Here is a 20,834-nt window from a genome sequence, read left to right as displayed (position 1 = left end):
AAAAAAGGTCATTAGGCAAGCCACAAAAATAATATTTTTAGTCTGTGAATAATTCTATCCCGTTATCTGGTGTGACTGATACCGGCCAGCTTGCTGTGAGAATCCAATTATTTACCTGTAGTGAACACGGTGAGACAAAAAAGTGCGCACAAAATTTCTGCAGGAAGACTGTATTTACATGTAGTGAAATAAGGACACTATTTAGTTCTTCTTCACAGATTTGCTTCTTAATCAGCTAATTAGGGACGCCTGGGTGGCTCAGTGGTTTAGAGCCTGCCCTTCAGCCCAGGCCGTGATCCTGGAGACCCGGGATCGAGTCCCACATCAGGCTCCCCACATGGAGCCTGCTTCTCCCTCTGCCTCTCTCTCTCTCTGTGTCTCATGAATAAATAAATAAGACCTTAAAAAAAAAATCAGCTAACTAGATGTCTTATTGAGGAAAGGATGTTAAGTTGTTTTGGCATGTTATTTAAATGTGGAAGCATGTGTTTCCAAAAAGTAGTGGTAAACAAAAACAACGAATTACTTTTCAAAGTAATAGTGCTCTTTAATTTATTTATTAAATTCTAACTCAAAGTAAAACACATTTGAGTAACTGGATCGGAAACTCCTTTTCCTCCTTACATGCTCAGCATCAACTGAAAAAGTTCAGATATGCTGTATTTATCCATTTTAACCCGGGCACACAAGTTCATTTCCAATAAAATGCGAAATAAGCCACAGGTTCATACGTCATGTTAACGAGATGTTCTGCTGAAAGCGTGAGGGGTGCAGGAACAGATTTGCACAAGTTGAACTCAGTGGCCCGAGTGGGTCGGGCCTCGTGGTCGCAGGTGCAGCAGCTGCAGCAGCCAGCACGTCGAAGGAACTCAACGCTGTGCTGGTTTGAAGTTTTCTAAGGCGTAAAATTGCTCCTTCCGCACAACATAACCCCCTTGCCCTAAAACATCCACGTTAGGGGCCCCCGGTGAAGCCTCGGTGAAGCCTCGGACTCTTGATTTCAGGCCCGGCCGTGACGTCATCAGGATGCTGGGAGGGAGCCCCACCTGGGACCCCAGGCTCGCCCGAGTCCGCGGGGGACTCCCTGCCGCTCTGACCCGGCCTGTGCTCTCAATAAATAAATAAACCTTGGAAAAAAAAAAAAATCCAGGGCAGCCCCGGGGGGCTCAGCGGTTTAGCGCCGCCTTGGCCCAGGGTGTGACCCCGGGGTCCTGGGATCGAGTCCCAGCATGGAGCCCGCTTCTCCCTCGGCCTGTGTCTCTGCCTCTCTCTCTCTGAGTCTCTCATGAATAAATAAAAATCTTTGGGGGGGTAAAAAACATTGCATGGCATGAACTCTTTTAAGATAAAAAAGTACTTCATTATGCACGACGTGGACTCTACAGGGTCTGAATCCATCTGCGTTGCTTTTCTTCTATTTCCACCCTGGTGGTGAAGTCCTTCCGTGTCCGCCCGGACCCAGGGCGCCCGGGGCTCCCCCGACGCGCCCCACGCCCACCCCGACCCGGGGCTCCCCCGCCACCCCCCGCCGCGGGGCTCCCCCGGCACCCCCTCCTCGTGCCCCCGCGTGCCCCCGCCCCGCCCTCCAGCGCTCACGTGAGCGGCGCGGCGTCCTGGGCGTCCCGGGCGCATGCGCAGGAGCGGCGCGGGCGGGGCGGGGCGGGGCGGGGCGGCCGCGGGGTGTCGGCGCTCGGCCGCTGGGGCCCGTGGAAGTCCTCCGGCCTCCCAGGCGGCGCGCCAACCCCGGGGCCGCGGGGCGCAGGCTCAGGTGACGGCCGAGCCCCCGCCCGCAGCCGCCTCCCCCCGCGGGCGATGCGGGCCTGGCCTTGGCGCCCCCGCGAGCCCCGGGCCGGCGACCCCGCCCGGTGAGTCGGCCCCGGGGCCCGAGCCCATGTCGGACGCCGCCGGCCGCGCGCGCACGCGGTGCCTGAGGATGATCGCCCACGTCGCGCTGCTGAGCCTCGCGCTCTGCATCTCCCTGGCCTTCTGGGTCGTGTCTCTGACCGCCAGCACCTACTACGGTGAGCAGCGGGGCCCCGGGCGCCCCGGGCTGCGGCGGGGCTGGGGGCCGGGGCGTGACCCCGGGTCGCGGGATGCAGCCCCGCGGGGCTCGGCGGTGCAGCGCCGCCTCCCCCCACCCGAGGGCGTGACCCCGAGCCCCGGATCGGTCGGCTTCCCCCCCACACCCCGCCGCACCCCCAGCTTGTGCTCCCTCTCTAATAAGTAAAATCAAACAAAAGAGCCTTTCATAAATGCTGCTTCTGGTAATACTAGTTAAACTTGTTTCAAAGGACATTTTTAGGGACACCTGGGTGGCTCACGGTGGAGCACCTGCCTTCGGCCTAGCGCGTGACCCCAGGTCCTAGGATCCGTCCCACGTCGGCTCCCTGCAGGGAGCCTGCTTCTCCCTCTGCCTGGGTCTCTGCGCCTCTCTCTCTGTGTCTCATGAATAAATAAAATCTTTAAAAATAAATAAAATTTAAAAATAAATAAAGCAGAAGCCAAGGTTCTGGATTTTTATGTGAAATCTCCTAACCTTTAAATATTGACTCCCGATGGTTTGAAAACATCATGCTTAGCCAAACAGAAGAAGACCTCTGTGGGGTGGATGCAACCTTTGGAAAGCTCAGTTCCTAATTTGTTGAGTGCAGGTGCGTAGCCTGTAAGAGTGATACTTCAAAAAATAAAATCTCTCTGAAAGACAGAAAGAATGATAAGTGGATCCTAGTAAGAAAGTACTTTGCTCTGTACAATTCTTGCGATTTAATACGTGCCTCTTCCCAAACAATGGGGAGCTACAGATTCATCTCCAATCTCCAGATACGTAGGAAATATTGAAACTTGGACGGAACCTACGTGGTCATTCCCCAGAACGACTCTCTTTGGTAAACATGCAAGTCTCAACATAGTCCTTTTGCTTTGGTGACTTTGTCTCAGCTTCCCTGCTTACCACAGTGTCTTAATCGGGAACGCAGTTATCAAGGCTTACAGCCAAGACTCACCTGTGTGGGCTTCACACAATTTGTTCTAATTTTTTAGGCAATTTACAGCCTATTTCTCCTTGGCGTTGGCTGTTCTCTGTCGTCGTTCCTGTTTTGATCGTCTCCAATGGCTTTAAAAAGAAAAGTCTAGACCACAGTGGGGCCTTAGGAGGTATGTTTCTCTTTTGAATGTTTCTATAATAAATGTTTGCTTCTATAATTTACACTCATGTTTTCTAAATTCTGAATATATAAGATCATAAACCTGGTTATGTATGTTAGACGACAATAAAGTTATTTACTGCTCAGCATTCCTGTTGTGTCAAAATTTCAGATACTGATACTGCAGTGTACAGATTTAATCTTGTTATTGATACAAGTAGACTAATAGGATACATTTTTTTTAGTTCCTTGATTATTCTTTTAGTTATATTATCTGCAGCAGAAACATGGGCGCACTCCTGTTAGGTGTACAGTAGAGAAGCTGTTGGAAAGAGTCACTCTTGGAAATTGCTATTAGAAGCCTCCAGCAAAGTGGTCCAAGCTAAATATCCTAGATTTATTTTTCAGAAGTGAGTTAGAAATAGGCCAAGTTTTTGTTATTTTAGGACATATTTATTTATTAAAAGATTTTATTTATTTATTTATTCATGAGAGAGAGAGGCAGAGACACAGGCAGAGGGAGAAGCAGGCTCCATGCAGGGAGCCCGACTTGGGACTCCATCCCAGGTCTCCAGGATCAGGCCCTGGGCTGAAGGTGGCGCTAAACTGCTGAGCCACCCGGGCTGCCCTTCTAGAGACTGGGGTTGTGGCTGTGAATAAGGACATGGCTTCAAGTTCTTACGCAACTTTTATTCTTTGGAACAGCTAGATAACAAAATACATAAAACTTGTTATATAATGATAATAGTTCATGAGAAAAATTAAGATAATAAAGTGTGTGTGTTGGGGGATACAGGTGTTCTTTTGTAGATAGGGTCAAGCATAACCCTTTTCTCTAAGGAGGTAGTTTTGACCCAAGACCTGAAGAAGCCAGCAATGAGAAGGTCTGAGAGAAGCGTGTTCCAGGCTAACAGAATAACGTGTGCAAGGACCCTGATCTACACCCTGGCCTGTTCAGGTGTGAGACTAAGGCTCATTTTGACTGGAAGATAGTTTGAATGAATGAATGAATGAATGAATGAAAGAAAGAAAGAAAGAAAGAAAGAAAGAAAGAAAGAAAGAAAATAGAGAAAAAAATAAAGATGTAGGCAAGGACCAGGTAATAGGGGGCTTAAGCGGGACACAGTTAAGGTGTTTTTTTTTTAAGATTTACTTCTTTAGGGCAGCCCAGTTGGCTCAGCGGTTTAGCGCCGCTTTCAGTCCAGGGCCTGATCCTGGAGACCTGGGATCGAGTCCCACATTGGGCTCCCTGCGTGGAGCCTGCTTCTCCCTCTGCCTGTGTCTCTGCCTCTCTCTGTGTGTGTCTCTCATGAATAAATAAATAAAATCTTTAAAAAAAAAAAAAAAGATTTACTTCTTTATTTTGGAGAGCGGAGAGTGCATTGGTTTGGGGGAGAGCTCATGCCAGGGGGGCAGAGGGAAGGTGAGAATCCCAAGCTGACTCCCCGCTAAGTGAGGACCTTAACGCAGGGCTGGATCCCAGGACCCTGAGATCATGACCTGAGGGAAACCATGGCATCTTTACTTGCAATTGGTACCCTCCAAGGCCTTGGGAAGAGCCCTAGCAGTGTGCTCTCGTGGTCCTGTGGTTTTGTAAACTTTACAAAGGTGGACATAATTTTGTATTCTTTTTTAAAATTTTTTTATTTTTTTTTTAATTTATAAGCTTCAGGCCCTTCGAAGCCTTGACCTACCTCTTACAGGTTGCAGTAAGAATAAAATCAGGCGATCAGTATACAGTTATTAGCTCAGGGGCACCTGGGTGGCTCAGTGGATTGTATGCCGACTCTTCATTTCAGCTCAGGTCATATTCTCAGGGTCCTGGGATTGAGCCCTGAATTGGGCTTCCCGCAGAGTCTGCTTGTCTCTGTCCCTCTGCTTCCCCGCCCCACACTTGGCGCTCTCCCTCTCTCTCTCTCTCTCTCTCAAATAAATAAATAAGATCTTACAAAACTTCTTAGCTCAGAGCACAGACATAGCCAACATTTATTGGGTGCTTGTTACTATTATGTACAGTTCTTCAGAAATATGCTAATTCTCTTCATAATTGAGAAACATCTTTCAAGGTCTTTTTTTCCTTCTGCAGCGTAGTTGAGAATTGCAGTTAACCGACATATTGACATTCTTACATCTTATCTTACCATATAATGGATACTAGGAATGGTTATGATTTATCTACTTAGCAAATGTTCATGCTGTGCATACTGTGTACCAGGCACTGCTGTTAGCACTTTGAAAGTATTTGCTCATTTAGAGCAAATAATTTGAACCATCTCTATTTGAATATAATTATACAGAGTTATGCTTTATAAAAAAAAATAGCCTTTCTCCGGGCACCTGGGTGGCTCAGTTGGTTATGCGTCTGCCTTTGGCTCAGGTTGAGGTCTCTGAGTCCTGGGCTGGAGCCCCTGGCCCTCGGGCTCCCTGCCAGCAGGGAATCTGCATCTCCCTCCCTCTCCACCCCTCCCCCCTGCTTGTAGGCTCGCGCTCTCTCTCTTTCAAATAAATAAATAAATAAAATATGTTTGTTTTATTTTTTAATGTCCTTTCTCGGGTAGTCTTGCCTTGGTTTTTATTGTTCTTGACCCGTAGAAAGAAGGGTCCAGTCCTTCTTGAAATTCTGTCTTCCTGTGGTTTCCGTGTTGTATATTGCCCTGCTTCTCTTCCTTTCCTGATCTCTACTTTTCTTTTTTAAAGACTTTAGTTATTTGAGACGCTGAGCAAGCAAATGAGAGAAAGAGCACAGGCAGGGGGAGGGGGAGTGGGAGAGGGAAAAGCAGACGCCCTGCTGAGCTGCACCCCCCACCACTCCGGGGGCTGGGCCCAGGGACTCCCAGATCCTGACCTGAGCCAGAGGCAGCCGCAGGCCTGTGTAGCCCCTAAGCTACCCCAGGACACCCCAGGACTCCGCCACTTCAGTCTCTTTCCTGCCACCATTTCCTTTGCTGCCTTCTAGCCCTCTCCGCCTCTCCTGGCTAGCTTGATGTAGAATGAGAAGGTATGTATTTTGAATCCTGGGACTGCCACTTGGTGTCTCTGTGAACTCTACCACATTTCCTGACTCCTTGGATCCTGAGTTCCCTTCACCCCTTATGAAATAGTTCTTAGGGCTTATTGGTGAGGGTCCAACAGGATAATGTATGGGACATCTTTTTACACTATAAGGCTTTATATAAACATTCGCCGTTAGTGACTTACTCTGCTTTCACCATGTTATAAACTCTTTGAAGACAGGGAGTGCATCTTCCGCTTCTATGTCCCATGCTTTGAATAAGTGCTCAGGAAATATATGTATATTGATCATTTCATTCCATGAATATTGGTATCTTTTATTGAGAGTGTTTTTTTCCCCCCTTAAGGACAAAAAAACTGTGATGCTAACTCATATTATACACAGTCCTTGGGAGTATACTTCCTGTAGTAGGACTACAAATCACGTAAGCTCTCAGCATTGTACTTTTCCATCCGTACAATGAGAAGGAATGATTTTATCTACAGCTTTGACCTACTGTGAGGAGTTTCCATGTGAAACCTGGCACCTGTAAGCATTTTATGAATGTCACTGTTATTGTTCACCTCCCACGACTGCTGTTCACAGTCCTGGGCATCTCACCGTGCTTTGCTGTGTTGTGCCTTCAGGTGCTTGGGGTTGGGGAGAGTTTCCAAACTTCCTCAGGATGAGGGTGTTCAAGGAGCCCCCTGTGACACAGGAACACGTACCTCAGTGTTGATAGAAGGGGCAGGGCTTGAGGCAGTGCTTAGATGGGCGCTGAAGTGAAGGTCTCTGGTGTCTTTGAGAGATTATTTCTAGAATAAGGAGAATCACATGGGGGGATATATGGGAAACTGATTATAAACCGTAAAGCACTGTGTAGATGATTTGCTCCAAGGAGGTATCATACAGTCTTTCATTGTGTTCTTTGAACTCACTATCTGCCATCAGATTTTTGACTTGACAAATTTAAATATAATTCCACTTACGAAGACTGTTAGTGGCTTACCATTTTTTTCTTTCATTCATTCATTCATCCATCCATCCATCCATTCAGCAAATGTATAGTTTGCTCCTGTATGCCACACACTGTTCTGGGCACTTAGGATTTCGTAGTAAACAAAATGGATAAAAATCCCACCATCAGAGAGCTTACAGGTTTAGTAACAGAGATGATAAAAGAGATGGGTTTGAGGCATTTAATCCCCATAAATAAATGCTGTAAGTGTAGTGAAAATGCACACAAACGGAGAATTATCTAGAAAGCCCAGTGGTTGTGCTTCATTCTCACAAGAGTGGCCTTACCTCTTTTGGGTCACCATAGTTAGATCTGGTGTTCAGTCTTTCTGAAATATAAGCCTTGTTTTGTCAGGAACCCAGCTGACGAAGACCTAAGAAAACCAGTTTATGTTGCGCATTGTCACAGGCACTGGTTTAGGCGTCAGAATGCCACTTTGTCCATCTGATAAAATAGAGACTAGTCATGGTGCCTGGCTGGCTGTCAGTAGAGTGTGTGATTCTTGATCTCAGGGTCGTGAGTTCAAGCCCCACATTGGGCTTAGGGGGCATACTTTAATAATAATGATAATGAAGTATATCTTTTAAAAATATATATAGAACTAGTCCATTGCATGCCCTGTTGAAGTCAGGCCATATTAGAAGTCAGCTTATAACTATAAAATTTTTTTGGTGAGTACTGAGTCTGGGAAACAGTCAATATGTTGCTGGCAGGCCAGGTCTAGGACCCGGAGGGGTCCCACAGGACTAGCCAGCAGAGTCCCTGGCTACAGGATAGAAATCAAAGGTGAGCCAGCAGGAGGTGAAAGCAGAATTTATTGAAGATGTAGAAAGAGTGCTGATACAGTGTCTGGGAGACTCAAGAAAAGAGAGTCACATCTTTGTTCAGGGCCAGAGGTTTTTACTGAGGACTGTGGTCCATTGTGTGTTAGAACAAAGGTGAGGGCCTAGGTGTTATTCCTTGGAGTCGGGAGTCTTGGCATAGATGTTGGATGCCAGGTGGTCTAGAATTTGCATGTGATGGCTTCCTTGGGTCATTCTCACCTCATCCTTCTTTATTTTTTTTTTTTAATTTTATTTTATTTTATTTATTTATGATAGGCACACAGTGAGAGAGAGAGAGAGAGAGAGGCAGAGACACAGGCAGAGGGAGAAGCAGGCTCCATGCACCGGGAGCCCGATGTGGGATTCGATCCCGGGTCTCCAGGATCGCGCCCTGGGCCAAAGGCAGGCGCCAAACCGCTGCGCCACCCAGGGATCCCCTCATCCTTCTTTAGAAGTTATCTAGTCCAAAAAAAAAAAAAAAAGAAGTTATCTAGTCCAGAGAAATCCTTGACTCCTGTCCCTTACAAAGAGGACATACACTGTTTGGATTATGAGGCACGTATGAGGTGGGAGTTTAGGTCCTAGCAAGAATAGAAGGAGAAGGAGCAGAAGCAGATGTTTATGGAGTCCTTCAGTTTCCTGTGTCACATACTGCCAGTCCTGAGGTCAAAGGGTCCCATCTCTTGTACAGGATTCAACAAGTTATGCCAACTTCTGGTTCTTTGGCCCTCATGTTCTGTATTTTGGGTTAATGACCCTTGTGTTGATTCCCACAGCCTTGCTGTAGGTAGATTACCTGTGATAACACTTGATTCGATTTTAACTTATTAAATTTTAAAATTCTAGTCCTGCCTTTCCCTTTTCTGATTCTCAGGGTTATTATGCCTAGGTCACCTTAGTTGAAATTTATGGTATAACTCTCCACCTGCTATTAGAGACATTTGTAGACTGTGTTTTACTTCCGCATATGGCTCTGTTAGGTGCAGAATTTACCTATTTAAAACTCAGGAGACAGCCATAATTCTTGAATCTTGAAGTGCTTTGAGAGCACCCTGTTGTGCATATCAGCTCTTACCAGTGACCATTAGACTCCAGAGGTGGTTGGGGGAGATGGAATAGATAGGAACTCGAGATAGCAGTTACTAATTTAAGAGTTGAGAGATAGCAAGAAGTTGCAAAAAAATAACCAAGATATTTTTAGCATACATGAAAGAAATCATTCTTTCACAGTACATTGCCTTCAGTTTACTTCCTCATTCTGAACCTGTTGTCAGCAGGAACACTGATCACTTCACGTGGTATTTTAAGGCAGCTGAAGTAAAAAGGATGTAGATGATTTGCAGCATTTCAGTGTAGGATGTTTTAGGGCCATCCTACCCTGTGTTTGTTTAAAGACAGTGGAACAAATTGTTGACAGTGACTATCTGTAGAGAAGGGATGAGAGGGTGGGGGTGCACAGACACATTTTGATTTTTACTATGTATAATACTTCATGTTTGTGGCTTTCCCCTCCAGTAGTCATGTGCTACTCTTGTAATACTTTAAAACCAATTGAAAAGAAGTGATCATTGGGTAACAAATCATATTTATCATTAATATTGTTACAATAATAGTATAGAATTACAAAAATAGCGTTGCTGAGGTTTTAGTATCGGAGCTGCTATTATTACCGGTGATATTAGTAAACATTTATGAAAGGCTTCCTAGATCTGGCTAATATAATGTACTGTAAAAATTACCTCATTTTGCTTTTCACAGCAAACCAGTGAGGTAGGAATTGTTGTTAATCTAATTTCGCCAATAAGAAATTGAGGCTTTTTTCTTTTTGAAGATTTTATTTGTTTATTTGAGAGAGAAAGGAAGAGCAAGAGAGCGAGCATGAGTGGAGGTAGGGGCAGAGGCAGAGGAAGAGGGAGAGGGAGAAGCAGGCCCTCCTTGAGCACCAGCCCAACGCGGGGCTCAGTTCCAGGATCCCATGTTTGCCACCTGAGCAGAAGGTGGATGCTTAACCCACCGAGCCCCCCAAGTGAACCAAGAAATTGAGGTTTACGATTAGGTAACGTTTAGTCAAACTGAGGTAAATTAAGGAACCAAGATTGAACTCCAGAGCTGAAGCACTATATTAGTATTTCATACAGCATTACCCTATTGCTTGCACTTTCAATTAAAATGTGCTAAACTGGGGATCCTGGGAGGCTCAGCGGTTTAGTGCCTGCCTTTGGCCCAGGGCGTGATCCTGGAGACCTGGGATCTAGTCCCGCGTCAGGCTCCCTGCATGGAGCCTGCTTCTCCCTCTGCCTATGTCTCTGCCTCTCTCTCTCTCTCTCTCTCTATCATGAACAAATAAATAAATCTTTAAAAATAATAAAATAGGGGATCCCTGGGTGGCGCAGCAGTTTAGCGCCTGCCTTTGGCCCAGGGCGCGATCCTAGAGACCCGGGATCGAATCCCACGTCGGGCTCCCGGTGCATGGAGCCTGCTTCTCCCTCTGCCTGTGTCTCTGCCTCTCTCTCTCTCTATCTGTGTGTGTGTGACTATCATAAATAAATAAAAATAAAAATAAATAAATAAATAAATAAAAATAATAAAATAAAATAAAATGTGCTAAACTTGAGTAAAATCCCAGTATTTTGAGTGTCTCTGGATAGATCAGTCAGTAAATGTGTCAGTAGTTGTGGTACCTGAATGTTGAACTAACCACCAGAAAGAGTTTCTGCAGAAATAGAAATCTGGTCCCCTCTTCTATTATTTAAGAAAATACTATTTAATGGTTAATACCTGTTTAACTTCGGGCAGCCCTGGTGGCTCAGGGATTTAGCGCTGCCTTCGGCCCAGGGCGTGATCCTGGAGACCCGGGATCGAGTCCACATCAGGCTCCCTGCATGGAGCCTGCTTCTCCCTTTGCCTGTGTCTCTACCTTTCTCTCTCTTTGTGTCTCTCATGAATAAATAAATAAAATCTTTAAAAAAAAAAAAAAACCTGTTTAACCTTCTATTAATAATTTTGTTTAATGTTTTAACAAAAATCTTTATAGAACAAAATTGAATGTTTATCTTAAGAGTTACAGAGACACAAAGAGTTCTTTGTTTTATTTGTTTTAATTTTAACCAGTCTCCACCTTCAACAGGGGGTTTGAACTCATGACCCTAAGATTAAGAGTTGCATGCTCTACCAACTGAGCCAGCCAAGCACCTGAAGAATGGAAATTGTTAATAAAAGTAAAAAACTAACTTAATAAAGTTAGGGATGGAAGAATTTGTACTTAGAAATACAAGCAAAAAAAAAAAAAAAAAATACAAGCAGGCAGCCTGGACAGAGCCACACAAGATATCAGTGGCTCAGTGTGGTTATCACAGTCTGGGAAATCAGTCCCCAGCCCTAAGGGCCAGATGAATTTTTTTCAGACCTCCCGTACCCTAAACTGCAAATTTCGACTTGAAGCAGCCACAATCAAGAGAGACTAATTACCAAAGAATGCAAATTTCTTGAGTGCCACTGATCCGAGTGCTCAACAGCAGAGTTAGCATGTTCTCTCCCCAAAAGGAGGACTATAAAATTATTATTTAAAGGGTGCTTATAGGGGTGTCTGGCTGGCCCAATCAGTAGAACATGTGACTCTTGCTCTTGGGGTCATGAGTTCAAGCCCCACATTGGGCATACAGCTTAGCTTTTTTAAAAAATGTGCTCATAAGTTGGAAAGAACACATACAGAATGTGACCTTTTATGTAAAGAAAATAAGAAACATGGCGTTATATGTTCTTTACAAAAAGAAACACAGGAATGATAAACTAAGAAACAGTAGAGTTTGTTATCTACAAAGAATAGAGGGAGAACAGAATAGAGAGAGGGGGGCAAAGGGACCTGGGAGGAAGTGACCCCTCTCTGAGTATGCTGTGTAAGTTTGACTTTTGAGAGCATGCTAATGTTCTGTGTATTTAGGAAATAAAATAGTAAGGATGGGAAAAGGGGAAATCCAAAACTTAACGCAAACTAAAGCAGATGAAGCCAATTGTATTTTAAATCAGTACTGTGAACACACTGGAGGGAAAAAAGGAAAATTTACAAACATAGCATTTAACTATATTCCTTCGGTCTTGGATGAAGGGAAGGGGAGACTTGCAATCCCTTAGGATTAAAGTAATTACTAACCAGAAGCTTAAATTTGTCGTTCTGCTACTTGTTTCTAGGTCTTACACTTTTTTGTTCCTCATTTTTTGTATTAATGTCTTCTTTTGTGTTTAATTTTTTGTAGTGAAATTTTTGAATTCTTTTTTCATTTCCTTTTGTGTATAACTATTTTCTTTGTGATTACAATGACAATTAATTTAACATCCTAAAGTTACAATGGTCTAATTTGAATTTCTGCCAGCATAATATCGATAACAAACTCTCTTAATTTCTCTCTTACTTTTTTTTTAAGATTTTCTTTATTTGAGAGAGAGAGAGAGAGAGAGACAGCATGAATGGGAGGGGCAGAGGGAGAAGGAGAGAGAGACTCTCAAGCAGACAACATGCTGAGCATCGGGCCCGACACAGGGCTTAATCCCAGGACACTGAGACCATGACCTGACCTAACACCACGAGTTGGATGCTTAACCAACTGAGCCACACAGGTGCCCCTTTCCTTTACTTTTGAAAAATAGTTTGCTGAATATAAGCTTCTTGTTTGACAGGTTTTTTTTTCTTTCCTTTTCACGCTTTGACTATATCACCCCCATGCCTTCTGGCCTCCAAACTTTCTGATAAGAAATCTGTTGATAATCTTTTTAAGGATCCCTCATATGTGATGAGTTGCTTATTACCTCTTTCTGCTTTTGAGATTGTCTTTGTCTTGGAACAGTTTGATTGTCCTGTATCTCAATGTGACTTTCTTTAAATTCATTCTATTTGGAGTTTGCTAAGCTTCTTTCTTGCATGTTTATATGTATGTCTTTCACCAAACTTGGGGTGTTTTCAAAAAAAAAAAAATTGGGAAGGTTTCAGCTGTTATTTCCTCAAATAATTTCTCTGCCCCCTTTCCCCTCTCTTTTCTCCTTCTGGGATTCCCATGTGGGTGTTTTCTCCTTGATGGTGTCCTTTATGTCCCTCAGGCTCTGTTCACTTCATTCTTTTTTCTTCCTATTTTCAGACTGGATGAGTTCCATTGTTTGTCTTTAAGTTCATTGATTATTTCTTGTGCTTGCTTATATGTGCCTTTGAATATCTACTGAATTATTTCCAACTCCAGTATTCCCTTTCGGCTTCTCTTTAGGTTTCTCTTTATTAATATTCCCACATTGTTCTCTTGACTTCATGTCTTTAGTTATTTGACCATGTATAACGGTTGAAGTCTTTGCTTAGTAGGCCCACCATCTTGCTCTTCTAGTGACAGTCTCCATTGATTTTTTCCCCCTTTGAATGGGCCATACTCTCCTGTTTCTTTATATGCCTTGTGATATTTTTGTTGAAAACTGGATATTTAAATCTAATAATGTCAGAGGCACCTTGATGGCTCAGTGGTTGAGCATCAGCCTGTGGCTCAGGTCATGATCCCAGGATTGAGTCCCACATCGGGCTCCCCACAGGGAGACTGCTTCTCCCTCTGCCTGTGTCTCTCTCCCTTTCTGCATCTCTCATGAATAAATAAAATCTTAAAATAAATGAGTAAATCTAATAATGTGGTAACTCTGGAAATCAGAATTTCCTCTGTCCGCAGGGTTTGCTCTTTTTGTTTTGTCTTGTTTTTGATTATTGCACTGGTCTCTGTGCCAAGGATCACCCTGAGGAGTAAACCTAAGACCTTCACAGTCTTTTCTGAGCCTACACCTTTCCCTGGGTATGCACTGGGACTTTCTGATTTTCTCTACAAATGCAATTTCTTTTGAATGTCCTAGCCTTTAATGTCTAGCTCTCCAAAGGAGAAAACACAGAAAAATGGCGGGGGGGGGGGGGGTTGGCATTGAGCCTTTAAATCCTTTGGAACTCCAGTCAGACAAGAAAGGGCTTGCAACAGTGGGGGAGGCGGCGGTGGAGTGCAACAATGGCTGCCAGCCTCTGTGTCTATAGCTCCATAATCAGAAGCAGCAATCGATCAGAGTATAAATCCTGATATTTGGAAACGAGGTCCTTCTTGCCCTGAACTGGCTCCTGTAAGCTGTGTGCAGGCTGCTCCTGCAACTCCTGCCTGCCTGCCGTGGTGCTGGGAGGGTAGATGGGTGGCTGGTGCACCGTTAAGACCTAAAATTGACCAAAATTAATTGCCGTTTCCCTTCCAAGCATTCCCTTAAAGTCATAAGCCTTCAGTAGACTGCAGAGTTTCCAAACAGCTGTGTCAGACAGATGCACCAGCCCAGGTGTTGTCTAGGTGGGAAGACATTTCCTAGCACTCCCTACTCTTCTGTATTCCCAGAATCCTCAGTCTCATTCATTTTTATAGGATTAACCATTGTGGTAATAGAAACACCGGTACTCTGTTTCTTCAAGCACCAAGTTTTACTCATAAGAACATTTTCTTTTTTTTTTTTTAAGATTTTATTTATTTATTCATGATAGACACGCACAGAGAGAGAGAGAGAAGCAGAGACACAGGCAGAGGGAGAAGCAGGCTCCATGCTGGGAGCCCGATGTGGGACTCGATCCTGGGACTCCAGGATCATGCCTGGACCGAAGGCAGGTGCCAAACCACTGAGCCACCCAGTGATCCCTCCTAAGAACATTTTCAAATTTTGCAACAAAAGTTTTTAAGGATTTTCTGAGTAATTGTGGCACGGGAAGGGGGGTGGAGGGTGGAGAGGGTGGGCAGAGAGAGAGGGAGAGAATTCCAAGCAGGCTCCATGCCTAGCACAGAGCCTGACATCTGGGCTCAGCTAACAACCCAGAGATCATGACCTGAGCCACGCAGGTGCCCCTGAGTAATTTAAGAAGCTAATTCCAGTGATGTGCATTTTCTCTATAGGATTACCTAGAGGGGGGCGCCCAGGTGGCTCAGCTGGTTGAGCATCCCACTCCTGAGTTTGGCTCAGGTTGTGACCTCAAGGCCTGTACTAGGCTCCACGCTCAGGAGGGAGTCTGCTTCCATCCTTCTCTCTTCCCCTGCTGCTCCCCTACTTGCATGTGTACTCATGCACATGCATGCACTCTAACAAAGAAATAACCTTTATAATTACCTAGATAGAGAGGCTCTAGAACGTCTTAGTTTAGCAGCCTACAACCAAAGTAGGTCTCAAGCATGTTTGACTGATTTTGCAGGTGATTTCAGTGGCCTCTTTACATAGTAATATAATATCAAGATTACATTCTTCCTTTTTCTTTTTTTTTCCTTCTCTGTTTCATGAAATGTAAGCTTCCCTCTTGTTCTCCTGATGGAACTGTAGGTATTATAAGCCTTCCTTGAAATTGGTCACTCATAGAAAAATGAAGGATGTTCCCTTTCTTCTTTGCCCAAGTAAAAGAAACAAATGAAAAGTCAAAAAAAATCTTAAAATCACATTCACAGGGCAGGCCGGATGGCTCAGCAGTTTGGCACCACCTGTAGCTCAGGGCCTGATCCTGGAGATCCGGGATCAAGTCCCACGTCAGGCTCCCTGCATGGAGCCTGCTTCTCCCTCTGCCTGTGTCTCTGCCTCTCTCTCTCTCTCTCTCTCTCTCTCTCTCACTGTGTGCCTATCATAAATAAATAAAAATTTTAAAAAAAAATCACATTCACAGAAAATACTCCATTTATTTAATTCCACATAAAATCCAGGATTATTTTTTAGATTTACATAGTAAAACACAGCTGAGAAACACCATCTCCATTTTCTGACATAGTTTATAAGGCTCAACAAAAGAGCATGTGAAAATTTTGAAAAGTATAAAAAGCTAGCCTTTAGGTAGAAAAAGAATATCCAGGCTATGGGGGTAAAACGTAAAAATAATTCAATTAAATCAAATCAACATTTAGTTTACTGTGTGGGAATATCTGAGTTGGTAAAAAATGAAAATGTATTGGAGATGTACATTTCAGGTTATAATGTGAACAATAACTGAAAAAAAAAATCCCATTCTTTTCTTTCTCCCCATTCTTTTTTTCCACAGCGTTGATATATGGACTAAGTATAATTTTGTGTATATATGTGTTTCTTTCAGGGCTTGTAGTTGGATTTATCCTAACCATTGCAAATTTCAGCTTTTTTACCTCTTTGCTGATGTTTTTCCTTTCTTCTTCAAAACTCACTAAATGGAAGGGAGAAATAAAGAAGCGTCTAGATTCAGAATACAAAGAAGGTAAACTGAATTATGTTTGACATCACTTAAAATAGTAATCTTTATTTCATCCTAAGATGTTATAAGCTTATAATCGGAACATGTTTAGACTGTTGAAACAGATAAATATTATATAAGAATAACTAAGTAGTGGCCTAATTTAGCTTATCATCACTTCACCACAATAATAAGTAAAGCAGAATTTTAGAAGCATTAAAATCTATCATTCTAAACAATATAGAATGTAGTAAGCAAAAGTACCATCCAACTTTTAGTTATTTTTAAAATTTTAGTCATTTTTCTTTCTTTAACCTTTAAAATACGTTCATGTAATGTAATGTAATGTAATGTAACTGCATGATTTTCCTTTGAGGAGAAAACATTTCTTGTGTTCTTTATCCATTTGTTCGTGTGTAGGTGGGCAGAGGAATTGGGTTCAGGTGTTCTGCAATGGGGCTGTGCCCACAGAGCTGGCCCTGCTGTACATGATAGAAAATGGCCCCGGGGAGATCCCGATAGATTTTTCCAAGCAGTACACCGCTTCCTGGATGTGTCTGTCTCTCTTGGCTGCACTGGCCTGCTCTGCTGGAGACACCTGGGCTTCAGAAGTGGGCCCGGTTCTGAGTAAAAGCCCGCCGAGGCTAATAACAACCTGGGAAAAAGTTCCAGTTGGTGAGTCTTTAAGTTTCTTTAAAAAACAAAATTCACGAAAAAAAAATCTGATTTATTGTGTTTCTTACTTAAGAGCCTTTTAAGAATTTTAGTCAGTTGGAAATTGGATTTCCAATTGGAAATTGCTGTCGGCTGTTAAATTGGTGATAAGAAATAGTATTTACAGAAAATATTAGCAAGTCCTAGATAAACAATCTAGAAATGCAAAGACGTATCAGTAGGAGAGGAAAAGGAAGAGAATGAGAGAGTATTTCTTGAGGACCTGTTACGTGGGATCTCTGGGTGGCACAGCGGTTTGGCGCCTGCCTTTGGCCCAGGGCGCGATCCTGGACACCCGGGATCGAATCCCACGTCAGGCTCCTGGTGCATGGAGCCTGCTTCTCCCTCTGCCTGTGTCTCTGCCTCTCTCTCTGTGTGACTATCATAAATAAATAAAAATTAAAAAAAAAAAAAAGGGCCTGTTACGTAGTTAGTGCTTTAATATATACCTCAGTTCCGTGTTACTATTATCAATAACTGCTGCTGCTGCTGCTGCTGTTACACGTTTTGTCGTCATCATCACCTGCCCTTAAGTAGACTATGGCCTTTGGATTATATGAAAAAGAACCTTTTCTTTGAATTAGTCTTGATAAGAGAGGTTCCAAAATTTTTTGCTTTCCTTGATTTCGTGTGTTTGCTGATTGTTAACCAGATTATTTTCTGTATATATTTTTTTTCAGGGACCAATGGAGGGGTCACAGTGGTGGGCCTTGTCTCCAGTCTACTTGGCGGTACCTTTGTGGGCATCACCTACTTCCTCACACAGTTGGTCTTCGTTAATGATTTAGACATTTCTGCTCCCCAGTGGCCAATTATTGCATTTGGGGGTCTGGCTGGATTACTAGGATCAGTTGTGGACTCATATTTAGGAGCTACAATGCAATTTACTGGTAAGACCATAACTTTATTATTACGAGTTATGAGTGTATTAAATGGGAAAGAAATATGGGGGAGAAAACCTTGGCAATGAATACAATCCCAAAGACAGGAACGTGAGAGGCCAGGAATGACAGGAGAGAGTCTTTCCTACAATTTTGATTTTTAAGGGTTTTTTTGTGTGTGTGTGTGTGTGTGTTAAATTAATTGAAAGAGAATTAGTCCCACTGAGCAATGAGTAGAAGCTGTTCAGGAAACAGATGCTTTGGGGACTTCACCTAATCCCAGGGAAAGCAGAACATTTGGGATCAGATCATTTTTAATGCTCCACCTTCCGTTTGCTTTCCAAGCCCATTTGAGAATGATTATACGACTCTGTTAACATACAACCTGTTGCTCTACTGTGACATAATGCTTTCTGTCCCCACTGAATTTTTAGCCCAACTCAAGATATGTGGGAGAATTGGTTTTCCCAGAATTTTCTAGGCTTGGCTTCTGAGGCTCTCCTGTCACTTCAGTGTCCTGACATACTGTGGTCGGTGTGTATTTCCTCCGCACTCTGACCAACCGTGTTTCCTCCTTTGATTCACAGTGAAGAGGCTGGGAGTTTGGAGTTTGCCTGTGTACAGTCCTTCCAGTTCTCTTCATGTGCCAAGATAATATACTTGCCCTTCTGCTTTGCTCCCCACCTATCAGAGTGTTCTCTCAGATTCATTTGTCTTATCTAAATACTAAGGAGGAAGCAGTCTGATCTTAGTTCAAGCTAAGGTCAGTAACGACACACTCGCACACACACACACACACACACACACACACACTCTCTCTCTCTCTCTCTCTCCCTATGTTTTTTGTTGGTTGGTTGATTTTTGTAGAAGCCTAGGTTTTATTCTAAACTGGGCTCTAACTGGGGAAGTTTCTGATCATGTTGAGTGGGTTGAAAAAATGTTGGCTGTGGGAAAGATGTGTGCCTCCCCAGTGCTGGACTCATGCTGGGTCCTGGGTCGCCACTGCCGAGGCTGAAGACTCAACCCTTATTCCCAGGGACCTCGCAGGTTGGTCTTAGAGGTCTAGTATTCTAGTTTCATGCTCTCTCTGCTTTTCATGTCCTTCCTTCTTCCTGTGAAGGAATTCCAACAGTGTTGGGAGAACAGTATCGAGGTGTACTCAAAAGGACATTTCAAAAAAGTCCTTTGTAATCAAGGGTTCCCTATCTCACCATAGAATTACCCCCTGAAGTCAGTTAATAGGTCCTGAGAGTCTTTCAAAGATTATATTCTTCAGAGGAGAAAAGCTAATCTGTTTTTAAGTCAAGTCATTTGGACTTTGCACCTCACTTGCTGCTTTTCCCCTCCAGGTTTAGACGAAAGCACTGGTATGGTGGTCAACAGCCCAGCGAATGAGGTGAAGTACATAGCGGGGAAACCCATTCTTGATAACAATGCAGTGAACCTGTTTTCTTCAGTCGTTATTGCCCTCTTACTCCCAACTGCTGCTTGGGGTTTCTGGCCCATGGAGTGAACTTTTTTTTTTCCTTTACAAAGGTTGAAAACTGTGGTAAAGTCAGCTAAATTTGCAATTCCAAGTTTCATCCTAAGAAGAATAATTGTAATGGCAAAGAGGAAATACCAGCTCTTCCCATATTGCATTGTGATGAAATTCCACATTTTTCCTCTCATTAACTCCCCTGTAACAGCTGACCTCTTTGTAGTGAAAGATGTGTGCATAGACCTTATTCATATTTTTCTTCTGAATAGAGCTTCTTAAGCAATGAAACTATAATGTCCCTATATATTGCTGAGCTGAAAGTTCCTACGTGGTAAATATAAATTTTGTTTTGTTTAAACCAGTGTAGGGACTAAAAGTATAATGCCACTAGTACCAGTTGCCCAAATTTTAGTTTTGGGTAATTTAAACTGATGTGTGTGGAAGCCTGAATAAATGTAGTCCTGGACTTCTTCCATTACTTGCTATTTCCAGTTGTGAAAAGTGTGGAGTTTAAGTTCTTAGTATGCTACTCCACATTTGTTTTTCCTTCCTCAGGGTTAGAATGAAAATAAAGTATATGTCTTTTTCATATGACCATTGGAATGCACGAAAAAATTATTTTTAAGTGAAAGAGATTTATCTTCTGTCTAAAAAAGTGCACCTTACATTTCAGTTGATTTCTGAGCAGAAATTATTCTGAATTCAATATTTGTTAATGTATTTTCTAGCTTTCTTTGAAATTTGTATAGGAATCTGTTTTACTTTGGCATCCTGAATAGTTAGAGTCACTGGAAAACTATTGTAATTAGTTTTTTCGTTTGCTACCTAGAATTCATTGGAAGATGCTATGACTTCTGTTCTGAGCTTAAGTTATGCTCTCCTGTACAATACAGACTCAACTAAAATGAATTCTACTTTTCTGTTTTGTCCTTCACTATAATTTACTGCTGTACTCTAAAGGAGTTTGATATGGTATGGATTATTTTGCTGAAAGTATTTAAAAATATTTCTTATGTGGTTTCCATACATCTCCCTCTGAAAGAGAGAAAGCAAGCAAGCCAGCAGTTGACACCCTAAACCCAGGCAACAGAGGAGATCTTAATCATTGGTTTTCACCTTTAGGTGTACATTGGAATCACTGAGCATCTTTTCAAAGAAATACTTGTGTCTGGGCTACACTTCCAAGGATTCCAGTTTACTTGTTCTGGGGTAGAGCCTGGGTAGTAGGACTTTTTAAGGGCTTGAGCTTACAACCCTAAGATCAAGAGTTGCATGCTCTCGGACTGAGCTAGCCAAGTACAGGGTGTTTTTAAAAACACTTGCCAAGGCCTCCTCTAGACCAAGTAAATCAGACTATCTGAAGGTAAGGCCCATCATAGGTTATTTTTAGAAAGCTCTCTAGGAGATTCTAATTTTAAACAGGTTGAGAACTACTAAATCAGAATGTCCTAAAGCACTCTATGTAAAAGAAGCTTCAAAAGAGTGGTGTTTTTCCTTTTTATGCAGACAACTGTTAGCAGCAGCACTGTATGCTGTCTTGATGCATTAATAGCTTCTGGTA

General features: G+C 43.1%; 1 protein-coding gene across 1 annotated transcript; it reads left to right on the top strand.

The window, feature by feature from the left end:
- Positions 1-1,645: 1,645 nt before the first annotated feature.
- On the top strand, positions 1,646-20,182 carry TMEM19 (transmembrane protein 19). Its single transcript, XM_041756434.1, has 6 exons — positions 1,646-2,021; positions 3,040-3,153; positions 16,085-16,222; positions 16,619-16,873; positions 17,593-17,802; positions 19,143-20,182. The coding sequence occupies exons 1-6, from the start codon at positions 1,892-1,894 to the stop codon at positions 19,304-19,306; spliced, it is 1,011 nt and encodes a 336-aa protein (XP_041612368.1). The 5' UTR covers positions 1,646-1,891; the 3' UTR covers positions 19,307-20,182.
- The last annotated feature ends 652 nt before the right edge of the window (positions 20,183-20,834 follow it).

The sequence above is a fragment of the Vulpes lagopus genome, chromosome 5, assembly GCF_018345385.1.
Source record: "Vulpes lagopus strain Blue_001 chromosome 5, ASM1834538v1, whole genome shotgun sequence".
In the NCBI taxonomy this organism is placed as follows: domain Eukaryota; kingdom Metazoa; phylum Chordata; class Mammalia; order Carnivora; family Canidae; genus Vulpes; species Vulpes lagopus.
The sequence above is the reverse complement of the archived record's forward strand: the minus strand, read 5'-3'. Positions and strand labels throughout refer to the sequence as shown.

Excerpts from the sequence above, each read along its gene's own strand:
- TMEM19 (XM_041756434.1), top strand. The coding sequence starts at position 1,892 with ATGTCGGACGCCGCCGGCCGCGCGCGCACGCGGTGCCTGAGGATGATC. Across the intron at positions 3,154-16,084 it reads CCACAGTGGGGCCTTAGGAG|GGCTTGTAGTTGGATTTATC; the intron begins GTATGTTTCTCT and ends TGTTTCTTTCAG. Across the intron at positions 17,803-19,142 it reads AGCTACAATGCAATTTACTG|GTTTAGACGAAAGCACTGGT; the intron begins GTAAGACCATAA and ends TTTCCCCTCCAG.